At 38.4% G+C, this 21411-nt stretch overlaps 1 protein-coding gene across 1 annotated transcript in view; it reads right to left on the bottom strand.

Annotated features, from left to right (window-relative positions):
- Nucleotides 1-1000: 1000 nt before the first annotated feature.
- CDC40 (cell division cycle 40) overlaps nucleotides 1001-21411 on the bottom strand; it is a 36423-nt gene continuing 16012 nt past the window's right edge. The window contains exons 4-15 of the mRNA XM_058801871.1: nucleotides 18713-18796; nucleotides 16643-16782; nucleotides 15939-16035; nucleotides 14157-14296; nucleotides 12519-12593; nucleotides 11897-11942; nucleotides 10442-10543; nucleotides 9060-9175; nucleotides 8843-8976; nucleotides 4249-4325; nucleotides 2684-2828; nucleotides 1001-1943 (exon numbers count right to left, since the gene is read on the bottom strand). Coding sequence (XP_058657854.1) covers nucleotides 1766-1943; nucleotides 2684-2828; nucleotides 4249-4325; nucleotides 8843-8976; nucleotides 9060-9175; nucleotides 10442-10543; nucleotides 11897-11942; nucleotides 12519-12593; nucleotides 14157-14296; nucleotides 15939-16035; nucleotides 16643-16782; nucleotides 18713-18796 — 1334 coding nt within the window. The 3' untranslated portion in view covers nucleotides 1001-1765. The remainder of the gene's footprint in view (nucleotides 1944-2683; nucleotides 2829-4248; nucleotides 4326-8842; nucleotides 8977-9059; nucleotides 9176-10441; nucleotides 10544-11896; nucleotides 11943-12518; nucleotides 12594-14156; nucleotides 14297-15938; nucleotides 16036-16642; nucleotides 16783-18712; nucleotides 18797-21411) is intronic.

Here is a 21411-nt window from a genome sequence, read left to right on the forward strand (position 1 = left end):
ACCTCACTCACATACACATCTATCCTTGTGCACAGCAAACTAGCTGACAACCAGAGCTTTGCAGTTTGCAACAAGAGGGAATTATCCTCATGAAAAATTCCCCCTGCAGGCATCAATGCAGATGTGAGAAATTCCACAAAAGATTAATGCAGTGACCAACTGTGAGGGACAAAGGATTTTATCTGAAAGTTTCTGGGGAAATTTTGATTCTGGGCTTGCTGCAAATGTTTAATCCCAATTTATCAACTCCAGCAGAATTGATTGAAACATTTCTTTTTTTTTTTCCTCCAAAGACAACAGCCAGTATATGACTACAAGAGCTTATACACTTATTTTCATATTTTGCATGTACTATTTTATAAGTATATATCTAAAGTTCAGCATGGTAGGTGACACATGGAAAAACACAGTACCAAAAACACAGCCAAGCATTTTGTGTATTATGATTTAAACGTTTTTAAGCATTTGGGAAAGGTGTTTCTGATGTGAAAGCCAGTATGTGTTCCTGTGGGAAGATTTTCTATCAGCTCTATTCCTCTTCTCCTCCTTATTTCTCTGTACATATAAACTGTTAACAGTCAGGGCACACTGCCACATATTCATTTGGGAAATGGATTTGAAGGAGAAAATCAGTTCCAAATTTCTCCAGCCCACTTTCTCTTGAAGCAGCACCTGGCACACACCAGAGCTCAACTCCCAGCTCAGGAATCAAACCCTCCCTCTGAAAAGCACATCAGAAATTCATCCTCTAAAGGACAGCAGCAGCCCTTTCCCACCCACATGCTGAAGAGCAGAGGAGCAGGAACAGCCTCGTCAACAGAGGATCAGTCCACAGGACATGCAGATGAACACTGCAAGAGAATGAGTTTATCTGAACACCGATACAACTGCACATTAAAACACCAAATGGTAGGAAATATTTTATATGGATACTGCAAGACAGAAAAATTGAATAAAGATAAGCAGTTTTTATAAAAAGATTTATTAAAAATAAGTTCTTTAAAGAGAAAAGGTGTCACATGTATATACATTAAATTGTCAAAACCTTCATGGGGCTTATAATACAAACTATTCCAAACAGAAAAAGAGACATTCACTTTTTTTTTAATATGTCATGCTTATTGGAACAGAATAGCATATGGGAAGACAAAAAAAACAACACAGCACACAACCATTACAAGGAAAACCCTGAAAATGAAGACTACTTGCAAAAGTGAAAGTGAGTAGCCTCATGATTCTACAGACAGAAACTAAGACTATGAACGGCATCTTCAGTTGATAGAGTTCATCTGACCACTGCTAGCTTCCAATTAATTCTTCATTTCTAGTGTGAATTAGCAAATCTCAGCAAGTGGATTTGTGCTTATCTTTTCCAGCTCTATTACAGTAGGTACCAAAGATTTCTTCTTAGGAAGTTAGACAATTGCTGGTTTTCTCTTTAAACTCCCTGACAGCCAGAACCACAAAAATAGTTTTTCTTAGAATTATATTATTTTACAAGAGTGTTTTGCACAAGCAGAGGTGAGACAAACTGGCACATGATTCTGCATGCTTCAGATGACCTCAGCTTAGCTTCTCATTCCCAGATGCCATATTTAGAATTATATCCTTTCACTTCAGTCTTCTGAATTTCCTGGTGTTTAGTGCATATATACAGAGAGCTGAGAACTGCAGTATTACAATGTCTACCCCTCCTCACAGCAGAATGCACTCTAATCTCAGATGTATGCAGGGCTTGCATCTCTTGGTCTCTGCAGCACCCCCTCTAGTCCCACAGTTTAATCAGACCATCCCAGCCGCACGTGATGACTTTGGATGTTTCGTGTGGATGCCACACTGCACCAATACAGACTTTGTCATGAGCTTTTAACCTGCTGTAGAGTTTTGTTGTCTTCCAGTCCCAGATGTTCAGTTTCCCATCTGCATCTCCAGATATCACATAGCTGTATTAACAGGAATAAAATGAAAGTTTGTATCATGTGTGCATGACATTGCATGCTATTACAAGCAGCAACTGAGCAACAGTAAAGAGCTTCCTCCAGGGAGCTTCCCATCTGACACAACCTGCAAACATTCCTACCAAGGAATTAGCTTTCAGGCTGTGCTCTAAGAGCACAGAAGTCCTGCAGAAGGTGATCCATCAACTGTGAGGTAAACGTGCTAAGCAGTGTGATTATACCCTGCACGGTGTGGCTGGAACCCAAGAGAAAGTGCCACAAGTTTCTCTAAAATTAGAGACACTTTTTCCTCCAGGTTTCCTGAGATTATTCCCCAGTTTTGATAGTAACTTGTATCTTATGTACATACAGTACTAAATGTATGGGCATATTACTAAGCAAACAGGAAGAAAGAGATGGTTCTCTGAACAGTAAATGAGGATATCCACACCAGACCTAGGAACTGGGCAAACTGGGTGAGTTCAAATCCCAGATACTCTAGATGAGTGCACATTGTGGGAACAGATCCTGCCACGTGCAAAAAGATGGGAGTCAGATGTGGAAGCCTCTCTTAGTCCTATCAGATGCTAAGAGTGAACTTTCTGTTCTGCTGCTTGGCGAGGGAGCTCTGCCCAATGCTGAGCTAACGGGACTGTGCATTCATGAATGTTGCAGGGGATTCAAAAGAAAATTTAGAGTCCATACTTGCAAGTTATAAGATGAAGTTCATTCCCACAAAAACTTACCTCATATCAGGTGAAAAATCCACTTGACAAGCGTAGCCAGCTACCATGTGACCTTTGAAAATTTTCTTTTTGTTTAATCTGAATCTGTTCTGAGCTCCAAAAATCAAGATTTGGTTATCCATTGACTGGCAAGCCAACCATTTCCCTGTAAGTGCAATAAACAAAGGTGGTGTCAGGATGCTGCATCTGAAGAAACAGACCTAAGTGGGATGTTTTTAGAGATTTTGACATTTTTTCTTGCACTATCTGAATCCAGATTTTCATTATGTAGCAGCGATTTAGGTAACAGCTGATATTGTTTCTGCCTGCCAAGAGTTGGAACCTTATATTTGACAGGCTTTGGGATGCCTCTGCCTACAAAATGCACTCAGGGCTCTACTAAAGCTCCGACTGCTCCAGCTATGTGCTGCATCAACCCCTCTGGCTTCCTGTCAAGTTTTAAAGATACTGTGTAATCTTGCTGGTGGCACAATCACATAACTCAATGAGGGGAACCAAATCCATCTAGCTGCACTCTTCCTGATCACCTGTTTTGTGGGTACTCTAAGAAAGTCACCCCCTCTTTTCTTCATGGGAAAATAGGTCTAAGGTAGACTGAGGAGTTTGCAACTATGTAGTATTCTCGGCTTTAATGGAATGCAATTAATAAAGATATTTTGTGACAGAAAAATTGAGGCTTTTCTAATCATAACCTCATCTCATTTTGCATCTTGGCAGTGCATTAGCTCCTGCCTGAGAATCCAGTGATGATGACGTGCTACAGAACAGCCAGAAGAGAAACTTCTGTCCCAAACTCTGCATATTGGCACTGCCTTTAAAGTGTTTTATGCAGTGACAACATAACATTGGCTGTGCAACAAGTTGATCAGCCTCTACTCAGCCTAATGGGACTGTTAACAGCAAGTCTGACAACACTGTAATAATGGTGACACTAAAGCTATTTAAATTTGGCCAAAACAGATAACAGGAATTTTGCCTTGTTAGAAGGATTTTCACTGATTACTGGAGGCACTAAACAACTATCCTTCTTCAGGATGATTCTAATTGAAGAACATAAACACCAGTGAAACATTAACATACAGAAACACTGAGATAATTTGGGATTTCTCTTATGCAAGAATTATTTGGACTACATTCATAACAGAAGGGAACAAGATCATGTACAACATGAGTTTCTACTTTAACTGTGGCACCACAAGGACTGCTGAACTTGCTTAACACTCTGCCACCACTGTCAGTTCCCTCCATTCCTGCTTTTCATATTTTAAATACAGCAAAGAGCACATGGTAGCTCTATGGAGAGTCCTTTCGCCTCATCTGGATGAAGGCCTAATTTTAAACTGACACAGTTACCCTGATATAAATCCTCATTTTGACATACTTGTTCTTTAGAATTTTAAATCAAAACATGATCCAATCCAATCTTGGATTAAGTGCACAGAGTGACTGGGAGGGGTTAGTCTGAGGTGAAAGGAGGATGCAACACAGCAACATCACAGAGATAATAATCAGTAAGGGGTGCCTATGTAAATAAGGTCTAAGAAGGCAGTAAAGTGTTAACCTACCATTTGGAGACAAAGTCACGGCTGGCATGGAATGCATACTTGGCTCAGCTATGTACTTGAAGTCTACAGGAATGTCCCTGCAAAAGGAAGAAGTATGTGCTTTATGAAGACATGGAGATGTTCCAAAGAGCTGCTTCAAGTCAGCTGATTTATGTGGCAACTGAACCATGGAGAATGTATGGTGGCATCCAAAGGAAGAATATGCAAAAACTCAAAAATATTATGAATGTTCACCCAAGAGCTCCAGATGCAGAGCCATCTAAAGCGTAATCTCAGAGTGTGAATTTACTCCAGTAAAATGAGCCAGAGTCTAAATTAGAGTAATAATTCTAATTGTTAAGAGCAAAACTATTGCACAAGCTCCTTTATTGCCTCCAGTATAACTGCAGCTCTTACAAAGTTCCTATTTAGATAGCAAGAACATACTGACATGGATCTTACTGGAACATCTTACTGACTTGAGTTTTGTTTTAAATCAATACTTCTGTCTCTTTTAAATTCCTCTTTTTAAACATTTTTTTAAAGGAACAGAAAAAAGGACTCTCATCTCTTTGACATGCCCTTTTCCTCCTGACCTCCCCAAATGGGATGCCAACCAAATTCCAAATATTCACAGCTGAAATGAACACTGAACTCCCAGCTCAAATGCATAAAGACTGTGCCAGTGCATGTTCTTAACATACTGTCCTGTACAAAGGCCTAGGGTAAAAACAAGGACAGTCTGATCCTTACTGCCCTTTGGTTTTGACTATATAAATTGAATTACTAACGGCTTGTGCATATTCACAGTATTCCTCCTACCCTGCACTGGAAGACTGGAAAAAAGGGAAGGCATGTACATGGCATTCTCATTAAGCAAAAGAAACCTCCAGCAGAAAATAGATTTGATTAATGTATTCTGCAGAAAGCACATGCAAAATGTTCTGTAGCAACATGAATTAATACAAAGGGGATGTTTATGACTCCATTGTGTAACTGACAGAGCCGAAGGGCTGCTGGGACACTCGGGGAGCAGACAGCGTGGGTGGCTGCCTGTCCCAGCTGCCCCAGCCTTGCTGGATGGCAATACAGCTGGCATTAGCAAGGTAATTAGCATCCTGCTTTATTGTGCAGGAAGTTATTTCCCTCATCTCCAGTTAAGCAACATACAGGGGCAGCAGGGTGAGAAGCTGCTCTGTGGTCAGGAAGGGACACAAATGCTCCTGCGAGTTAAAATCATTTACTCCTCAGAATAAGACGGGCAACCCACTTAGTACACTCCATGGATAAAAGCATGCACTTTAGGCCAGGGATAACCAGCTTGCAAACAGACAGACCTAAGATGGCCACTGGGCAGCAAATCTGTGAAGATTGCACATCATCTCTGAGGCTGATCCACACAACAGCACAGGAAGTGCAGCCCCTGTGCCACACCATCCCCAAACCATTTCCAACTCCACTTGCAACAGGACATAAGGTTATTGCTGCAGCAAGGCCAGGCCCTGATCCACTCCCACCACCCAGCACTCCTGCAGACCAACAACCTTCTGGTAAAGCCAATCCCACTGGAAGCCCCACTAAAGTCTCATCACAGAGGAGGCATCTCCAATACTGAATTGCTCTGCAGTCAGAAATTTAAATGCAGCATCGGTTGTTTTGCTTCTCCTTTTACAAATGAAGGCAGGCTCACCTGCTGGAATTTATTCACAACAGCTCTGCTTTATGTTGATACCTACCAGGCACACTTAGGACAGCAGCAGGATATGCTGCATTAAATTATTAGGCAGAATAAAGAGATGCATTTGTGTTTCACATTTGCTTCCAGTGAAACTGCTAAATAAGTAATGTCAGCTTGCTCCCTTAAAAAAATTACCAACACAGATGCTATCATGGTTGTCCAACCTCAAAACTCAGGTGACATGTTTGTTTTTTGTGACAAATATTTAAAATTTAAATATTTTAAAGTCCTTTCCCCGCTTCATAGCATTTCAAAGGCCGACAAGTTTTAAATATCAGAAATTCTATCTGCTAGCCAAGATTTAGAAGTGTTTTACTCTGGGGTTTTGATACAACTTCTTCCCCAGGCAAGAGACAGAAAAATCTTTTTAACAAAAGAAGGAAAAGAAGCAAGCCAACCCAAACCCTCACTACAATCCAATCCAGTTTTGGGACCTACACATAGTGAAGATGTCCCTCAGGAGACTGCATTATCTCTACCAGGAGTCATGGTGAAAAGACCCACTGAGGGGCACAGACTTACAGAGATGACAAGCCTCCAAAACCTGTCAGCATAATAACTTCATTGCCACTGCACAGTTCTTGCTTTGCTGGCTGACTCGGAGGTAAAAAGAACTAACAGCCTCCAAAGTTAAATGCTCACATCATTTCAGTGCTTACCCAAGCAGGATCAGATGCATACAGAGCACAGACAAAATAATATTTTGCATTTCTAGAAGAGAGAACACAGTATACGATAGCCATACCAACTTTAACATCTCAATCACATGAAATGCAAAAGCAGGCAAATTTTAAAGTACTTCCATTAATATTCCTAAATAAACTATGTAATCTACAAGAGTGTGTACTATACTTGAAGTCTGAACTTTCAGCAACTAACCAACTGCAATTCTACGTACAGCCCCATGAAATCTTTGCACAGGATGGATTCTTGGGAAAGGAGATTTAAGTTCTCAGGAGTTTTCACTGTAAAGTCAGACATGCCATCCCATTACCCATCTCTGGCCAAGTCAAAGTGTTTACAAAACACTACAGAATTCCTCCAGACAACTGAAATGAAGCAATTAGACTAACTTCTAATTACTAGCCTTTAAGGCCATACTCAGGTCATAGTTACTTCCACTTTTTTTCTGTAGGATACTGAAGAAACATTGTGCTGAAGAACATACTGGAGAAAAGTGCCAAAAGGTGCAGCAACCAAATCACTGCTAAGTTGCAAATAATTTTTCTTACCAACTGAGGAAAAGGATTTGAGAAATAATTTGCCATGGTTGTTTCTGAACTCCAAAATCTTTCATAATGAATGTGTTAACTTAGTTTTAAGGCATTTTAAAAATCTGGGTCTTGAAATTACAGAAACATGCTTACAGACCAATTGGCATATATCATGGTAGGTTGTGGGGAAAGGTTTTCAAGTCATGCCCAGGAAGATGGCCTTACATTTGCTCTTTATAAAACCAAAGAATTTCCCAACAACTGCATTACAGAATATTGCGTAGAGTTGAGTTTCCTATCATTTCAACAAGGGAGCCCTTTCTTCAGTGTACAAAACACTAGTACATGTTTTTTTCCTCAGAAGAAAAAAACTGCTACTGGAACAATCAGGTTGCGATGTTCCCATACCAGAACCTTTCTGCCTTTCCTGCTTTTCTCCACAGACTGACTAAATCCACCCACTTCACTATTTATTTCAGCCATCACACAAAGCTCATAAAACAAGGGCAATCCAATCTCAAGGAAATAACAGATTTGTGCAAGCGAGATCATCCTCCCACTCAACAAAGAGGAGACATTCCTTAGCAGACATGGTATTGTAAAGATTTTTCTTTAAGGAGCTCAGTAAATCAATGGGTCTGCTTATGAAGTACTGAACAGAGGCTTTCTTGGAGCAGCATATGGTGACAGCATTTTATGTCTAGCCTCAGCCTGGGTTCCCAGACTTTGGTCATTCCTACTGCTACTGGCAATGATTGCAGACGATCACAGACAAGCTGAGGATTTAGCTGCCTGACTGGGGAACATTCCAATACCACAGACTGGAGTCTCTTCTCTAAGCTACAGGAAAAAAAAAAAACAACAAGCAGCTAGGAAGAAACTGATTAGTCACAGAACTGTCAAACTAGATTCTGCATTATGCAACAGTTTTGCATGTGTGAAGAGCAAAAGGAAATGAATACCTCAAGATATAGGACTGATTATTTCAAAAATAAATTCTCAAATCCTAAAGAAATCTTAGAAGTTCTAAGTTCAAGATCTTAGTATCTAGAACTTTGTGAAAAACATTTCAGATAGGAGTGATCTGTTTTCTCTGCAGGTTAAATGTTAAAAACTGGAAGCCATTTCAAATATTTTGAATTTTTTTTTTCTTGGACAGATTCTCCCTTCTTTGTCATCTATTGTACTCTTACTGTGTGTACCAATTATTGCCAAAAAGCCTAATAGAAAACTAACAGAAAACCAGAATAAAGCTACACTAAACTAGTTACTTCAAACATGGGCCAAGTATCATATAATACTATGGACATCCAAGTTCAAAGCATTCAAAACCAACACACACTAATTGTAATAGAGCAGACATTGCTTTAAGAGTTAATTTAAAGACTAATACGCCCTCGGGGAAAGGGGAGAGAGCAGAGACCACTAACAGAGAGCAGTGTGCTTCAGACTGATAGGGTTGTCTTATGTTTTCTTTGGGGAAGAGGAAATCCATGAAGTGTCTCAAGCATTAAGTCAGAACAGTCTTTTGAAGCTTTTCCTGAGCTAGCTAGAACTCAGTACACTCCAGTGGCCTACTTGCTATGTGTACTTCTAAAAATGAACTCTCTTCTCAGTTTGCTCACAATATACTTTAAGGTAAAATTCAAAATTTTAGACTTACCATTCCCAGACTCTTAAACTCTTGTCATCAGATGTACTCACAAACCTTCTATTTTCATCCACAAACACAATGGTGTTGACAGCTCCCAAATGCCTATCGTATTCCTGCACAATCTCACCACTTCGAATATCCCACTACAATTAAAAAAGTCAGAATAAGAACCTGGTTTTTACTAAATACCAGTACTCTTAGAGAATTAAATATTGAATAGACATACCTGTACAATTTTCTTATCTGACATCCCTGCAACAAAGAGATTTTGTTTATCTTCATCAGGATTGAACTTGACACAATAAGGAACCTTCCTGTTGGTGAATCTTGAAATACATTGCCCTGCAACAGAAAACCCATTTATAGTGTATCAGGTTGGAAGTGCTGTGGGCTGATTGGTTGTTTGCAGATACTGAAAAAAACACTTTACTAAGAGCAGACAACACTTCTTTTCATGTCCTTGAGAGAATTAAAGGGCAGAATTTGCCCTGCTCTTTGATTAGACCATTTTTCACATTTGTATGCATGCACCTGCATAAACATGCACACGCACAAACTGCTCTCTAAGTTTGTTACAGCTTCCCAAACAACACAACTGCTTGGTACCCTGTATGCCACCAGGACATAACAGAGCATAAGGATAGGTTCACAAGGATATCACAAGCTGACCACTGTTTTTGCAAAACATATCTCCTTAGGATCAGAGGACTTCTCAACAAGAGATACAAATGTGGGCAAGAATTCAAGACTAATCTCAGAAAAGGTTAACAGTAATCCAATTGCAAAATAAAGCCCTGACCTCCCCTCTTAGCTTCAGCCACAAATGCCCTCATAACTCCTCATCTGTAACTTACAGGAGACGTGTTAATCCAAAAGCTTTGTCTAAAGAACTGAGCTCAGACTCAAGTTCAGACTCAACACTGGAGAATTAGACTTACACCTTTCTGCCTGTGTAAGATTAGATTTCTGTTAACCCAGAAAGCTAACAACTTTTTCAAACATGGGAACTTTCTGTCTTAGGAAGAGACCCAGGTTTAAAAGAATACTGACAAAATCTATCCTGTATTTTTTTTAACAAACTATTAAACAAACAAAATCTATCCTGTATTTTTTTTAACAAACTATTTGTGGCAGAATGTTACAGAGCATCTCCCAGGCATGAGAGCATCAGACCTACCCTTCAACTCTCTATACCAGCAGGTCACCACCTGTTCTTATTTGGAGTGCTCTTAAGGTTAAGCAAAAGACCAAGTGAAATAATTTTTCTAAATTAAGCACATTTAGGTGTAAAGAGTAATTTCATGCCTGTAAATGTAAACATGCAATTTGACAAGATGTCTTTTTGCTAAAAAATGTTCTAGCATTACAAGCAACTATCAAACTTCTCAAATTCAAAGCTATATGAAATACAGGTAGTGTCAGCTGCACCATTGCAGATAACAACAAAACATGTGAAAAAAGACAAATTATCCTGCAATGAAAGCCTAAACAGTGAGCTACAAGACAATATGAAGGACAACTGGAAAAAACCTGAATGCTGAGATATCTTTGCAGTCACTATTAATTAAAACCAGTGCCAAACAGCAGCACCTACAAACAGAAGCCTACCTGTTTCAGTGTCCCAGAGTTTTAGATAGCGGTCATATGCAGCACTAAGGAACTGAGTGCCTGCATTGTTAAAACAGATGTCTCGGACAGCTTTACTGTGTCCTACAAAAGAGAAAAAATACAGTGGTAGACTTCCCTCCATTCACACTTAGAATTAATTTAAAAAAAACCAAATTCATATTACTCAAAGGCTCTAAAAATGCAAAGAGATGAAGAAAATCACTTAAATCACTTATTGAAGTTCTTAATGAGAAGTAGTAAAGAATAATTCAAGTGAGAAAGAAAAAGTAACTCCTAAAGAATAGTGAGAATAAAACATCATAACACCCTCACACCTCTAAAATACTGGAGAGAGAAACAAAAGCACTGCACAGAAACAACTTGATAAACAAGTATAAACTTGTATAAATTGATACACAAGCAGAACTTCAGAAGAAATTTAAACAACTCTAATAAATGGCAACATCTATTGAGAAAGAGGAGAGAAACACTACATGAGGCTAATCTAATGGAGAAACATTTAAAATTAGAAAGCAGGCACAAAATATGGGAAATATTAGATCAGAAAATTAAGAATGCTTTCATCTGATGTTAATCTTGTTACCCCTCAGCCTCAACACTTTTATGTGACCACCACATCAGACTTGCAGTTTTTTTTAGTTTAAATATTGACACAGTAATTGAAATATAGCAAAATGGTAGGCAAATCTCGTTGATAATAAGAATCTTTTGAGAAAAACAGTCACACTATTCAAAAAGAGCAGTCTATTGAGAGAGAACCTTTTTTGAGCCATCATCTTTGCCACACTGCTGTCATCAGAAATAATAGGTGAAAGAAGACTTCTTTCTTGTTACTCAACATATATTCACTCAGTGTTCTAGAAATGTTCCTATTTCAATAGGAGAATCAGCTACTTTTGTTCTGCATTCAAGGTTGCTAAGAAGTTTGTATTTCTCTCTCTCTCTCAGATATCTGCTTTAAAAAGCACCTGTTACATGAACAAAGACTGCACCTGAACCTAAAAAAAGATTTCCCATGCTTTTGCACTAAAAACTCAGCACAGATGGAATGACCTATTTAAGGAGGGATCAGACATTAGACACCCTCACCAGTCAAATACAGAGGGTTGCTGTTTTCAGCATGAAGATGGGGCAACTTCATGTCAAAATTTTGCCTTAGAGAAGAAGTCTTGCATAAAGTATTCATGACTGTAGGACACTAATGTCTTGTTTTAAGGGTTGTAAGGCGTTACACATCAACATTAAATTGCTTGGAATAATGACAAAGTTCTTAACAAAACATGCATGTTTTTCAGTCCTTACTGCCAAGATCATTCCAAACAGCCATGGGCTCGGATGCACACAAGTCCTCTCTGACAAATTAATAAGCTAACCTAAACCACATTCTTCCAGGAAGTTGTTTTAGACATAAATGAGTTTAAAAAAATCAATTACCAATAAATGTTCGTAGACATCTTCGATCACCATATACTTCCCATAGCTAGGAAAAAAAGGATGGGGGGGAAATATGTCAATTGTTAAACAAAAATGATGCTGAAATTAAGTGCCAACATATGTCAAACATCTTTTAAGAAATTAATTACAAACATATACCATGTACTGATTAATCACAATCTATCCAGAAATTCACTAGAATGCTATCATCTTCCTGTCAGCAAAATTCCCTTAGAATAACTAAAACTCCCATACTATATTCCAACTAATGACTTAAAGTTTTGCTACTAAAAAAACCCCAAAAACCCCAAAACATCAGCTTTCTGTTGATATATGCTGGACTGAAGTGAGATTAGTTCACACCACAAATGTTTCAGTAAAAGATTTCAGCAGAGACCTATTGTTAGTTGTAAAACTAGGCTTCACAGAAAATAAATTAATACAATAACAAAGGCAATAATGTGAGAAACTTGTGACCTTCTAAATGTTATTAAAAACAACTAACATTATTCTAACACAGACGAAAGGTATTTGGTAGAACTATGTTTATGTATCCTAAAATGCACTGTCTATATTCCAGGATGATATAAAATGTGTTCATGAAAACAGAAAAATAACTCACCTTAATTTTGCAGTCCATAGAGCAAGACAACATTATATGCCCAGACAGAGGAAACAATCTGACTGCACTGACACCCTGTAAATAAAAACATAAGTTAATAGTAAGTGGATAATCTAGGAGTTTCTTCACTTCATTTGCCCTCTTTTCCAAGCAAAAAGCTAAAGCTTATCTTCATAAAATATACAGATACTGTACCTACAAAAGAAATAACCTGCCCACATTCCATTTCAGAAACAGTGATGTATTTTGAAAAAATGCTATTGGAAAAAAGTTGTTTCACTTTAACAGCTGTATATATAACCTCCTTCAACATCCACACCATTACTGTGGCAAACACAGCAAATAAATACAAACTGGGGGTTAAAGGAACTGTCTCTGCATAACAAGCCTTTTTAGATGGGGCAGGTACAGAATTTTTCAAAAAATGAACCAAAACTTTTGGCCAGCTCAATTTCTTACATATAGTACCAATGCTTTCTACCCACTGAGCTCAGATTTCCTGGGCACAGCATCTTCACAGCTGTCTGTATTCCAGGTACTCCTTTCTGGGAAGCCCAATGAACCCCCAAGTACTCGTGCTTTTAATGTCCCTCCTTTCCATTTCATGTTGATTACTCTATTCATATGCCATCCAGTTCCTCCCTCCCACCTCTGGTTGGAACTGGGTACTTTATCCTCTATATTATTGTCTACTTATATCCCCTAACTTTTCTAAATTTGTCAGCCCAATTTTCTTTTGCCTCTCATCGATATTATTATTCACCTTGTTTGAAGGAAAAACCATGTTACATATCAGTCTGGTGTAATAGGATAAAAGGCAGAGGAGGGACTAGAGCTTTGGGGAGGAGGTGTCATTCTGGCAAGCCCTGATAGTTGCAGCTATAAGCTCGTTGATGCAGCAATCATTTAAGAAAAGCTCAGAAATGTGACTCAACTGAAAAAAAGGGTAAAAGCCAAAACCATTCCCTGTGTCCTCCTTTCTTCCATCTTCCAAATATTATTAAGGTGATGTCCATTGCAATGCAGAATATTCCCCCCAAATTAGTGGCAATAGAAGCAGCAAATTGAGTATATGCCGTACAAGCCTGAGCAGTGAAACACTTTTCTAACACCACAAGTGTGTATATTGTTTTGGTATCTGACACAAGAAGGAACTGTGGATTTTAAGCAGCATCAAAGAAAACTCTTACCAAGACACACCTCTCAAAGGTATTAGCTATATTTGGGAAACCTGTAATCACCAAATCTATGTAACTTCACCCAAGTTTGATATGAAATAGCCCTTAAGTACTTTTACTACAAAAACCCCTCAAACCCCAAACATTCTTAGGAATCTCTAGAATCAGCTTTATTGTCATTCACATTGTAGTTTCAGAAATAACTTCAAATCCTCCCAAAGTCACTGAATAATACTTTACCCTTTAAGGTAGGAAGTCAAAAAGTATATGCAGCTAGACAACTGCAATGGAACAGGCAAACACCTTGAGCATGTAACTCAACTAATTACATGCAGAGTATGGTAAAGAGGAAAATACTCTTTCCTTCTACCGACTTTTCAGTTTTATAGAAATTACTAGCTGCAGATCACAAATTAAATGGGTTGTTATGCTATAGAGCATAGCTCACAAAGATTCCTACCTTTGTATGCCCAGACCACACATGGATTTGTTTCTTTGGAAGATAGCACTTCTCAGGTGGTACTGTAGAACGGAGATTAACCCCAACATCTTGAGGGACATGAAGATAAGACCTCCCCTGATAGTCATACATTTCTTTAACTGAAAAGGTAAACAGAGAATTCTGAGAATCCATATTTTAAGAGGTTATAATCTTTGAAAGGCTTAATAACTCACACAATTAGAGTTTTCTCAACATAGCTGCTCTGCTATAGAGCAAGAGGTGAGAGAGGGGGTATAAGAAAAACCAGCTTCCTCATACAGATGGAGAATCTTATTTGACATCAGTTATACTCAAATTATGTCAATTCAGCAAAGTCTGCTTGGAACCTTACAATCCAAACATGAAGACAATCTTTCTCTTACCTATTTTACTCATCATCAAACAGCAAGAGAGTTCCCCTGACCAAAAAGACTTCGCTTACACTAACGCTCCATAGATTAAACCATGCAACTCTAACCCTGACATTTGCTTGCAACTCACATTCTGGCCAACTCTGTGCTGGGTCAGTCATGTCAACAGAATTACAAATCAAGGAAAAAAAGATTCATTTGGCCAGCATGAACCAATATTGGTCAGCAGCAGCCAACAACTGTTCTTTAGCTAGAATTAAGAAGTGATTGGACAGTCAGAAACACAGGGATGCATTGTGCAGGAAATGGATTATTTCAGAGTAGACGTATGTTGGGTAGTCATGACAATAAACTGCGCTCTGATTAAATTAATTTCTCAGTTACTGGAATGTTATGGAGTTTTGGTTGTACTCTTGCACAGTATCTATGCATACACACATCTTCAAAATGGAGTATTTCTGGAATGTTTGCATGTGAGATCACAGTTTATAGGCAAGGTCTTTCACTGTGAAATTTCAGGTAGAGAGCATGCAAACTTGGATACAAAATAATTAGCCCGTAGGAGGCTCAGTGGCTAAAATTTCATGTTTGTTATGTTCACTGCTATAAATACCATCATGATCTACTACACATAAACAGAACAATGTTCTAATGCCAGCAATGCTTTTCTCACAGTCACTTCTTCCTCAATGCACATTAGAAAGGATGCTCACAGCTCCTGTGTGTGAGCCTGGCTGTAGAAACTGGCACACAAAGGGAGACCCTGTCTACCAAACTAGCCACACCAAGGGCTGTTTTGTATGCACACAGTTGAAGTAACAGCTTCAAAAAATTACTGAATTCTACTTAATTACCAAACCACTTTCTTTGAAGGTAACACATACTACAGGCTTCTCTAGGGTAATTAATTGATACACAATTATTCATAATATGACAGCAAGAACATTTACATTAAAAATTGAGGAAGTGTAAAGTCCAAGTGATTTTCTAAATTGTTCATAAACCATAACTCAGAGCACTACCTGCTGATGAAAATACTGACACATAAAACTACAATAATTCTGAAGCTGAAACTAAGCCAAACCCATAACTTAAAAATGTTTGCTCTGTGAAACAGAAAAAAGATACGTGCATCTAGTAATACTGAAAATAAACAAATAAAACCAATACCCTGAAAAATTATATTTCCACACTGCTCTTCACAGTACGAAGTGGAATTAGTCCAAGTTTATATCTTTCCCTGTCCTTTATGCTTTTGCCTGTGAGTGCTGTTATCTCCAATACAGAAACATCAACGTGCTGAGGCTGTCTGCCATCCTCACTAATTAACACAGCAGGCAAGAAAACACAGCAAGCTAGAAAATGAGAACAGCCAGGAAGATGCCATTACCATGTAATATAGTCTTCTCCTCTCCAGGTTTATCATCTTCTAGTTTTCCTCTCTTCTGCCTCTTAGCTGTTATTTCATCCAACTCCTTCTGCTCTTCCTGGAAAAAAATAAAACATGATCTCTTAAAAAGTCAGCATTCAGAATCACATCACAAAATCCAGAACTGCACTATTGTTTACTCACTATTAAGAAGATATTTATTTGCTAAACAAGATTAGAAATATTTCTAAGCATCAATAAAGAGAATACCCCTATCAAAACCATAAAGGCCTGGAAGGCTATGTACACTGAAAAGAACAAATATATTTTTAGTCACAGACTAAAACTAAGCACAGACTGGACAAGAAGGATATCTGTTGGCTGGACGGTTCAAGGTGTGTGCATTTGTGTGTGTGATATTGGGGGCTTTCATTTGCCATTTGCTTTCAAAAAAAGTTTTATTTTAACTTTTTTTTCCCCCGAAGCTGTTTCTTTTAATCAGACTCTACACACAGATTGAATTAATTTTATTTCCAAAAAGTGTTCCAAATAATTGAATGCAGAATATCTGGAACATTTTATTTGGATATGTCACCCAAAATATTTCTAATTACCCCAAATCATAGCATGGATCTGCTTGGACAAGCACTAGTGCAGCTGGATCTCTGTTGAAACCACTGCCATGTACTGACAATTTGTATCCATTTTGTTAAAGCAGGACTTACTTCTGATGGTTTGGCTACTTCTTTTTCATCAACATACTTCGCCCATGGTCCCAGAAACCCATCAATATTAGATGCATCATTCTCCTTGAATTTCTTCCTCTTTTCAATTTTCCTCTGTCCGGTTTCAAACACTGTTAAACCTGAAGAAGGAAACAACACACTGACTAACTGCTAACACAGAGTACATCAGAGGTTACACCATAGTCAGTTTAGAAGAAAAAGCCACCACCACTGCTCCTTTCAATATAAAGGACAACATGGAAAAAGTATTTGATCAAAATTGGCCAAAGCATTGCTCACTTCTCCAGCTATGAACACTGCTAACTATGTGCAGTAACAGAGTAACACTTTAACTGTGTATCCTTGCTAGTTAGAATATTTAACCAGGCATGTACCATAAATTTTTAACAGTAAGTCTGCAGACTGCATGAATACATCAATTTTCATGATTTAAATAGTGTAGTCTCTGAAAGTAAAGTCTTCCTAGCTTCTGATCCCTCTGAACCCTCTCAGTTTGAAAAAAAAAAAACAGCCCCAAAATGAAAATAAGAAAAGTGCCCCAAAACCCCAACCCCAACTGTGTATTTTAATTTAGAAAAAAATAATAGAATTATAGAATGGTTTGGGTTAAAAGTGACCTTTAATGGTCACCTACTCCAACCACCTCGCAATAAGCAGCAACATCTTCAACAAGATCAGGTTGGTCAGAGCCCTGTCCAACCTGAACTTGAATGTTTCGAGGGATGAGGCATCCACTACCTGTCTGGGCAACTTGTTCTAGTATTTCACCAACCACATTGTAAAAAATTTCTTCCTTATGACTTAGTCTGAATCTGGCCTCTTTTAGCTTAAAATCATTACCCTCGTCCTATTGTTACAGGCCCTCTTAAAAAGTCTGTCACTACTGACAGTCATCTCCCTCCAAACACCATCATCTTCTTTCATAGAAATACTAGCTTTTCACAAATATTGCACAGAATTTAATGTGTCAAAACCACTATACAACATGGATATGGGAGGAGAAAAACCCTGTAGGTCATTATTTTAACATATTTTAAGTTTTCCAAGCTTGTATATACAATTATGTTCAATTTCCAAAAAATGTTTTTCTGCAGCAGCAGTAATATTCATCTAGTATAAAAGAGACAAAAGAAGCTTTACACAAACAAGGGGAAAATAGGCAATGTAAAAAGTTAAGTGGTGATCAGAAGGAATCACATTAATCACGGGTTTTCTTAAAATGACGTATGAAATTCCATTATGAAAAGAGTTTTTTAAAATGGTTTAATCTTAGTTATTTCCTTCTTTGGAAGGAAAGACTGAAATAAGCTTGGATATATTCTGAGGAAAAGGACACAGAAATAAAGATCCTTTGTATACCCTTGTGAATAGGATATTTGAAAAAGACATGCAAGGGAAAGCAGAACCATGACATTTACACAGGTACAGTTTTCCAATGCAAACGAGTCCCTTTGAGTGTTAAATATCTTGTATCAAAGTATTAATTACAAAGCCCATGCCTCTGGTATCAATCCCCCCAGTGGCATGCCGTGCTGTTACCATTTGGCAACCTTCCAGTGGTTTTTCTTTTCCAAATAACCCAAAGAGCTTAACTTTGCTAAGCAGAGATAACATGCAGCTCCCAACAGGAGTGCCAGAGGTTGCACACAGAGTGATCTCTTTGCTCCTGAGGAGCAGCTTTGGTGATTAGCTCAACAGACAGGTATCCTAATGCAGACACATGACAATGTTAGCTTAGACAGAATTTAAGAGAATCAAAAAGCTGTTTCAAATTGTACTGATAAATTGCATTCATGCAACGGCACATTACAAATCCTATTCTGAAATTTGTCATGACAACCTGAATCATTTGCTACTTCAAGAAAACAAAACACTCCAATATCTCTCTTCCTCCTCTGCATCAAAATTGCAAAACATTTCTTCTTTATTGTGTTCTTGGACATGGGTAAGTCTCACATAATACCTTCCTTTGCTAATACCCATTAGTAAAGAAGCAATGAAAACAATTTAAAGATGCAAGTAATTTATACAAGATTCTGAATTAACTACCTTGATTTTTTTCAGCTTCTTCTACAGAACCAATATATTTGGTAGCAGCTTCAGGGTTATCTACAGAGGGATCTAATGCATAACCTGGAACAAGAGGAAAAAAATACTGTTATTTCAAGCTTTTCAGTTTTGTACAACTTTTACTACTCTGTCCCTCTGCAAATTCTTTCCTGTTTACTCTGAACAAGCTGGGGATGATGAAAGATTGAAACTTTGAAATCCCATTAACTTTTCAGTTGGCCTGAGTATAAAGATGACTATGAGGTAGTACCATGAGGCCCTTGAGTACATACTGCTATCAGAATTCTTACATTTGCACAGCACAGAGAAATAAAGAAATGTAACAGGCAACAGTTAACATGAGATACATAAGATACAAAGGGTGGGTAATCACAAGAAGCCAAGTAACAGAATCTGGTGGGCAAGGACCCCAGGACGCCCCTGCTCCAAGTGAGGTCAACGCTGAATTCAGGCCAGTGTGCTGCAATGCAAAGAGATTTTGAAGTGCCATGGCAACCTATTCTTGTAGTAACACAGCATAAGGAAAAGACTAGCTCAAAATCTTATGTCAGTGCACTCAATGTTAAATGGATGCTGCTTTAGTGCAGGGCACCGCTCCTTGGTTTGCAAAGCCAGTGAGTCATGTGGAAAGCAGCCAGTGCTGCTGCATACACAGAGCCCTCTGGCTTCAGGAGCAGCCTTCTGCTCTGCCCACGACTTCTGCTGGGTCAGAGACTGTCATCTCTGGCAGCCCTGGGGTGGCAGCAGCTGGGAGGCAGAGGACAGAGATGGAGGAAAAAATAAATGAAGTTTTCTAGGGCTTTGTGTGTATTCTGTCTCCCAGAGCAAAAGTTACTTAATCCTCCTCCTCCACAACTGGGAAAGCTTCAACTTGAAAGGAGTTGTTTTAACTCATGTGGATGGTACCAGAAGCAGCAGTCATGGACTTTAATTTTTAAAAGAATTAAATAGTCACATCTTCATTTCCTTATGACAGCTGTTGAGCCTCAATAAAAACAAAACAGATCCAAACAACTCCAACCACAACAAAATCAGCTGCATTTAGTCTTATAAATAATTTATAAAATGGACAATCATTTCATAGCTATTCAGGATATTTACAATTTTAATACATATAGCCAACTTTTTTTCTCCATTTCTCCTGAAGTGGATAACATGATCTTATAAGATAGACAAATAAATTCATTTGGTTTCCAAGAAACAGGTGGTGCACTGAACACTTACTGACCACCATGGTTTTTTTTTTTGGGAAAGGCTGCACCCTGGTGGACATAATCACAGTTTTTATTAAATACTAAAGTGACAAAATGTCTCTTGAGGAGTCAATGAGAATTTCTCTCTATCAAGGATGGGAAAAAAAAGATAAAGAAAGATATTAAACCACCAGTAAAACACATGTAATGAGCTAAATTCTACAGCATCTACTTCCTGTATTTTTGTTGATTCACAGAGGCAGTCATGAGCAGAGAGAGATTATCTAGTTTACTCTGGAGACCAATGGCTCATAAATGCATATACAAACACATACAAGCTGAGAACCTATCAACACCATTCCAACAGCCAAAGGAGATTGTCTCCCCAAACATTTTTCAGAAAGACTACTCTCCTAGAACATGGTCCAGTTAATTTCCTTTTGGATGCTGGGAAAAAAAGTACTATTGAAATTAGTGGAAGTGTCATTCCAAGAACACACCAGGTATTCCCAATCCAAACACAGCACTCCACCTGCCAACCAGCCCTGTAGTTTCAAACCTGGTAAAACCCAGCTGTGGAACAACATATGTCCAGATGATCCATGAATACAATATAGGAAGAGAAATATATGCCAATGTCTTCTTACCAAATATATATTCCCACTATTCCTCTGTTAAACAGTAAAATAATTTATTCTAGACTTTTAGTAGGATTTACTTCTATGGATAACCAAACTGAGCCAACACTGCAATCAGACTTCCCCTAATTTAGCTGCCTGCTTTTCCTAAGCCACTATTTCAATGAGTTCCCTTCCAAGCTATAAGGTTTCTGCTAACAGTAGAGAGATATTACTTTGGATTGCTGTCAAAATCAATACAGTGGTTTACTTGTCCTCCAACTGTATTGACACCATCTCTGGGACTCTATTTGCTTGGTACTTGTAAAAGAGGGACAGTATTCCCATGAATAGGGCCCCTGGGCCAAGCACAGCTTCCCGTGGAAGTGGAGACTTACAGTTGGGTTGAATTTGGGCCAGCATCATTCTCATAGAAAAGCTCTGAACAATTTCTACTTTCTAGTGGATATGTGAAAGGGAATATTTTCCTTCTGGCTGGGACTCCTAAACGCAGCTGCAAAAGACAGCTTGCTTTTATCCTACTCAGCTGGTATCCCACACAGTGTGCCCTGACTTCTGTGGCTCCTTCAGTTTTTGTTAGGAGGCAGATATTTCCCACAACATTTTAGCAACGAAACATACAATTCCACCTACATCCATAATTTTAGTGCACCTGAAAATGGTTGGTTAAATAATTAGACTTTGATGTGCATTCCAGAAAGACAGCTCATTAAAGCCTGTTTACACCTCACTGTGCAATGCAGCACACAGAGACCCAAAGTAGCTCAGGTATGAGGAAAAATACAGCTGGACTAACCCACACTGCACTGGCATTTCTACAGAATCAAAGTAATCAGATAATAAAGTG

Source organism: Ammospiza caudacuta, chromosome 3, assembly GCF_027887145.1.
Source record: "Ammospiza caudacuta isolate bAmmCau1 chromosome 3, bAmmCau1.pri, whole genome shotgun sequence".
Taxonomy (NCBI): domain Eukaryota; kingdom Metazoa; phylum Chordata; class Aves; order Passeriformes; family Passerellidae; genus Ammospiza; species Ammospiza caudacuta.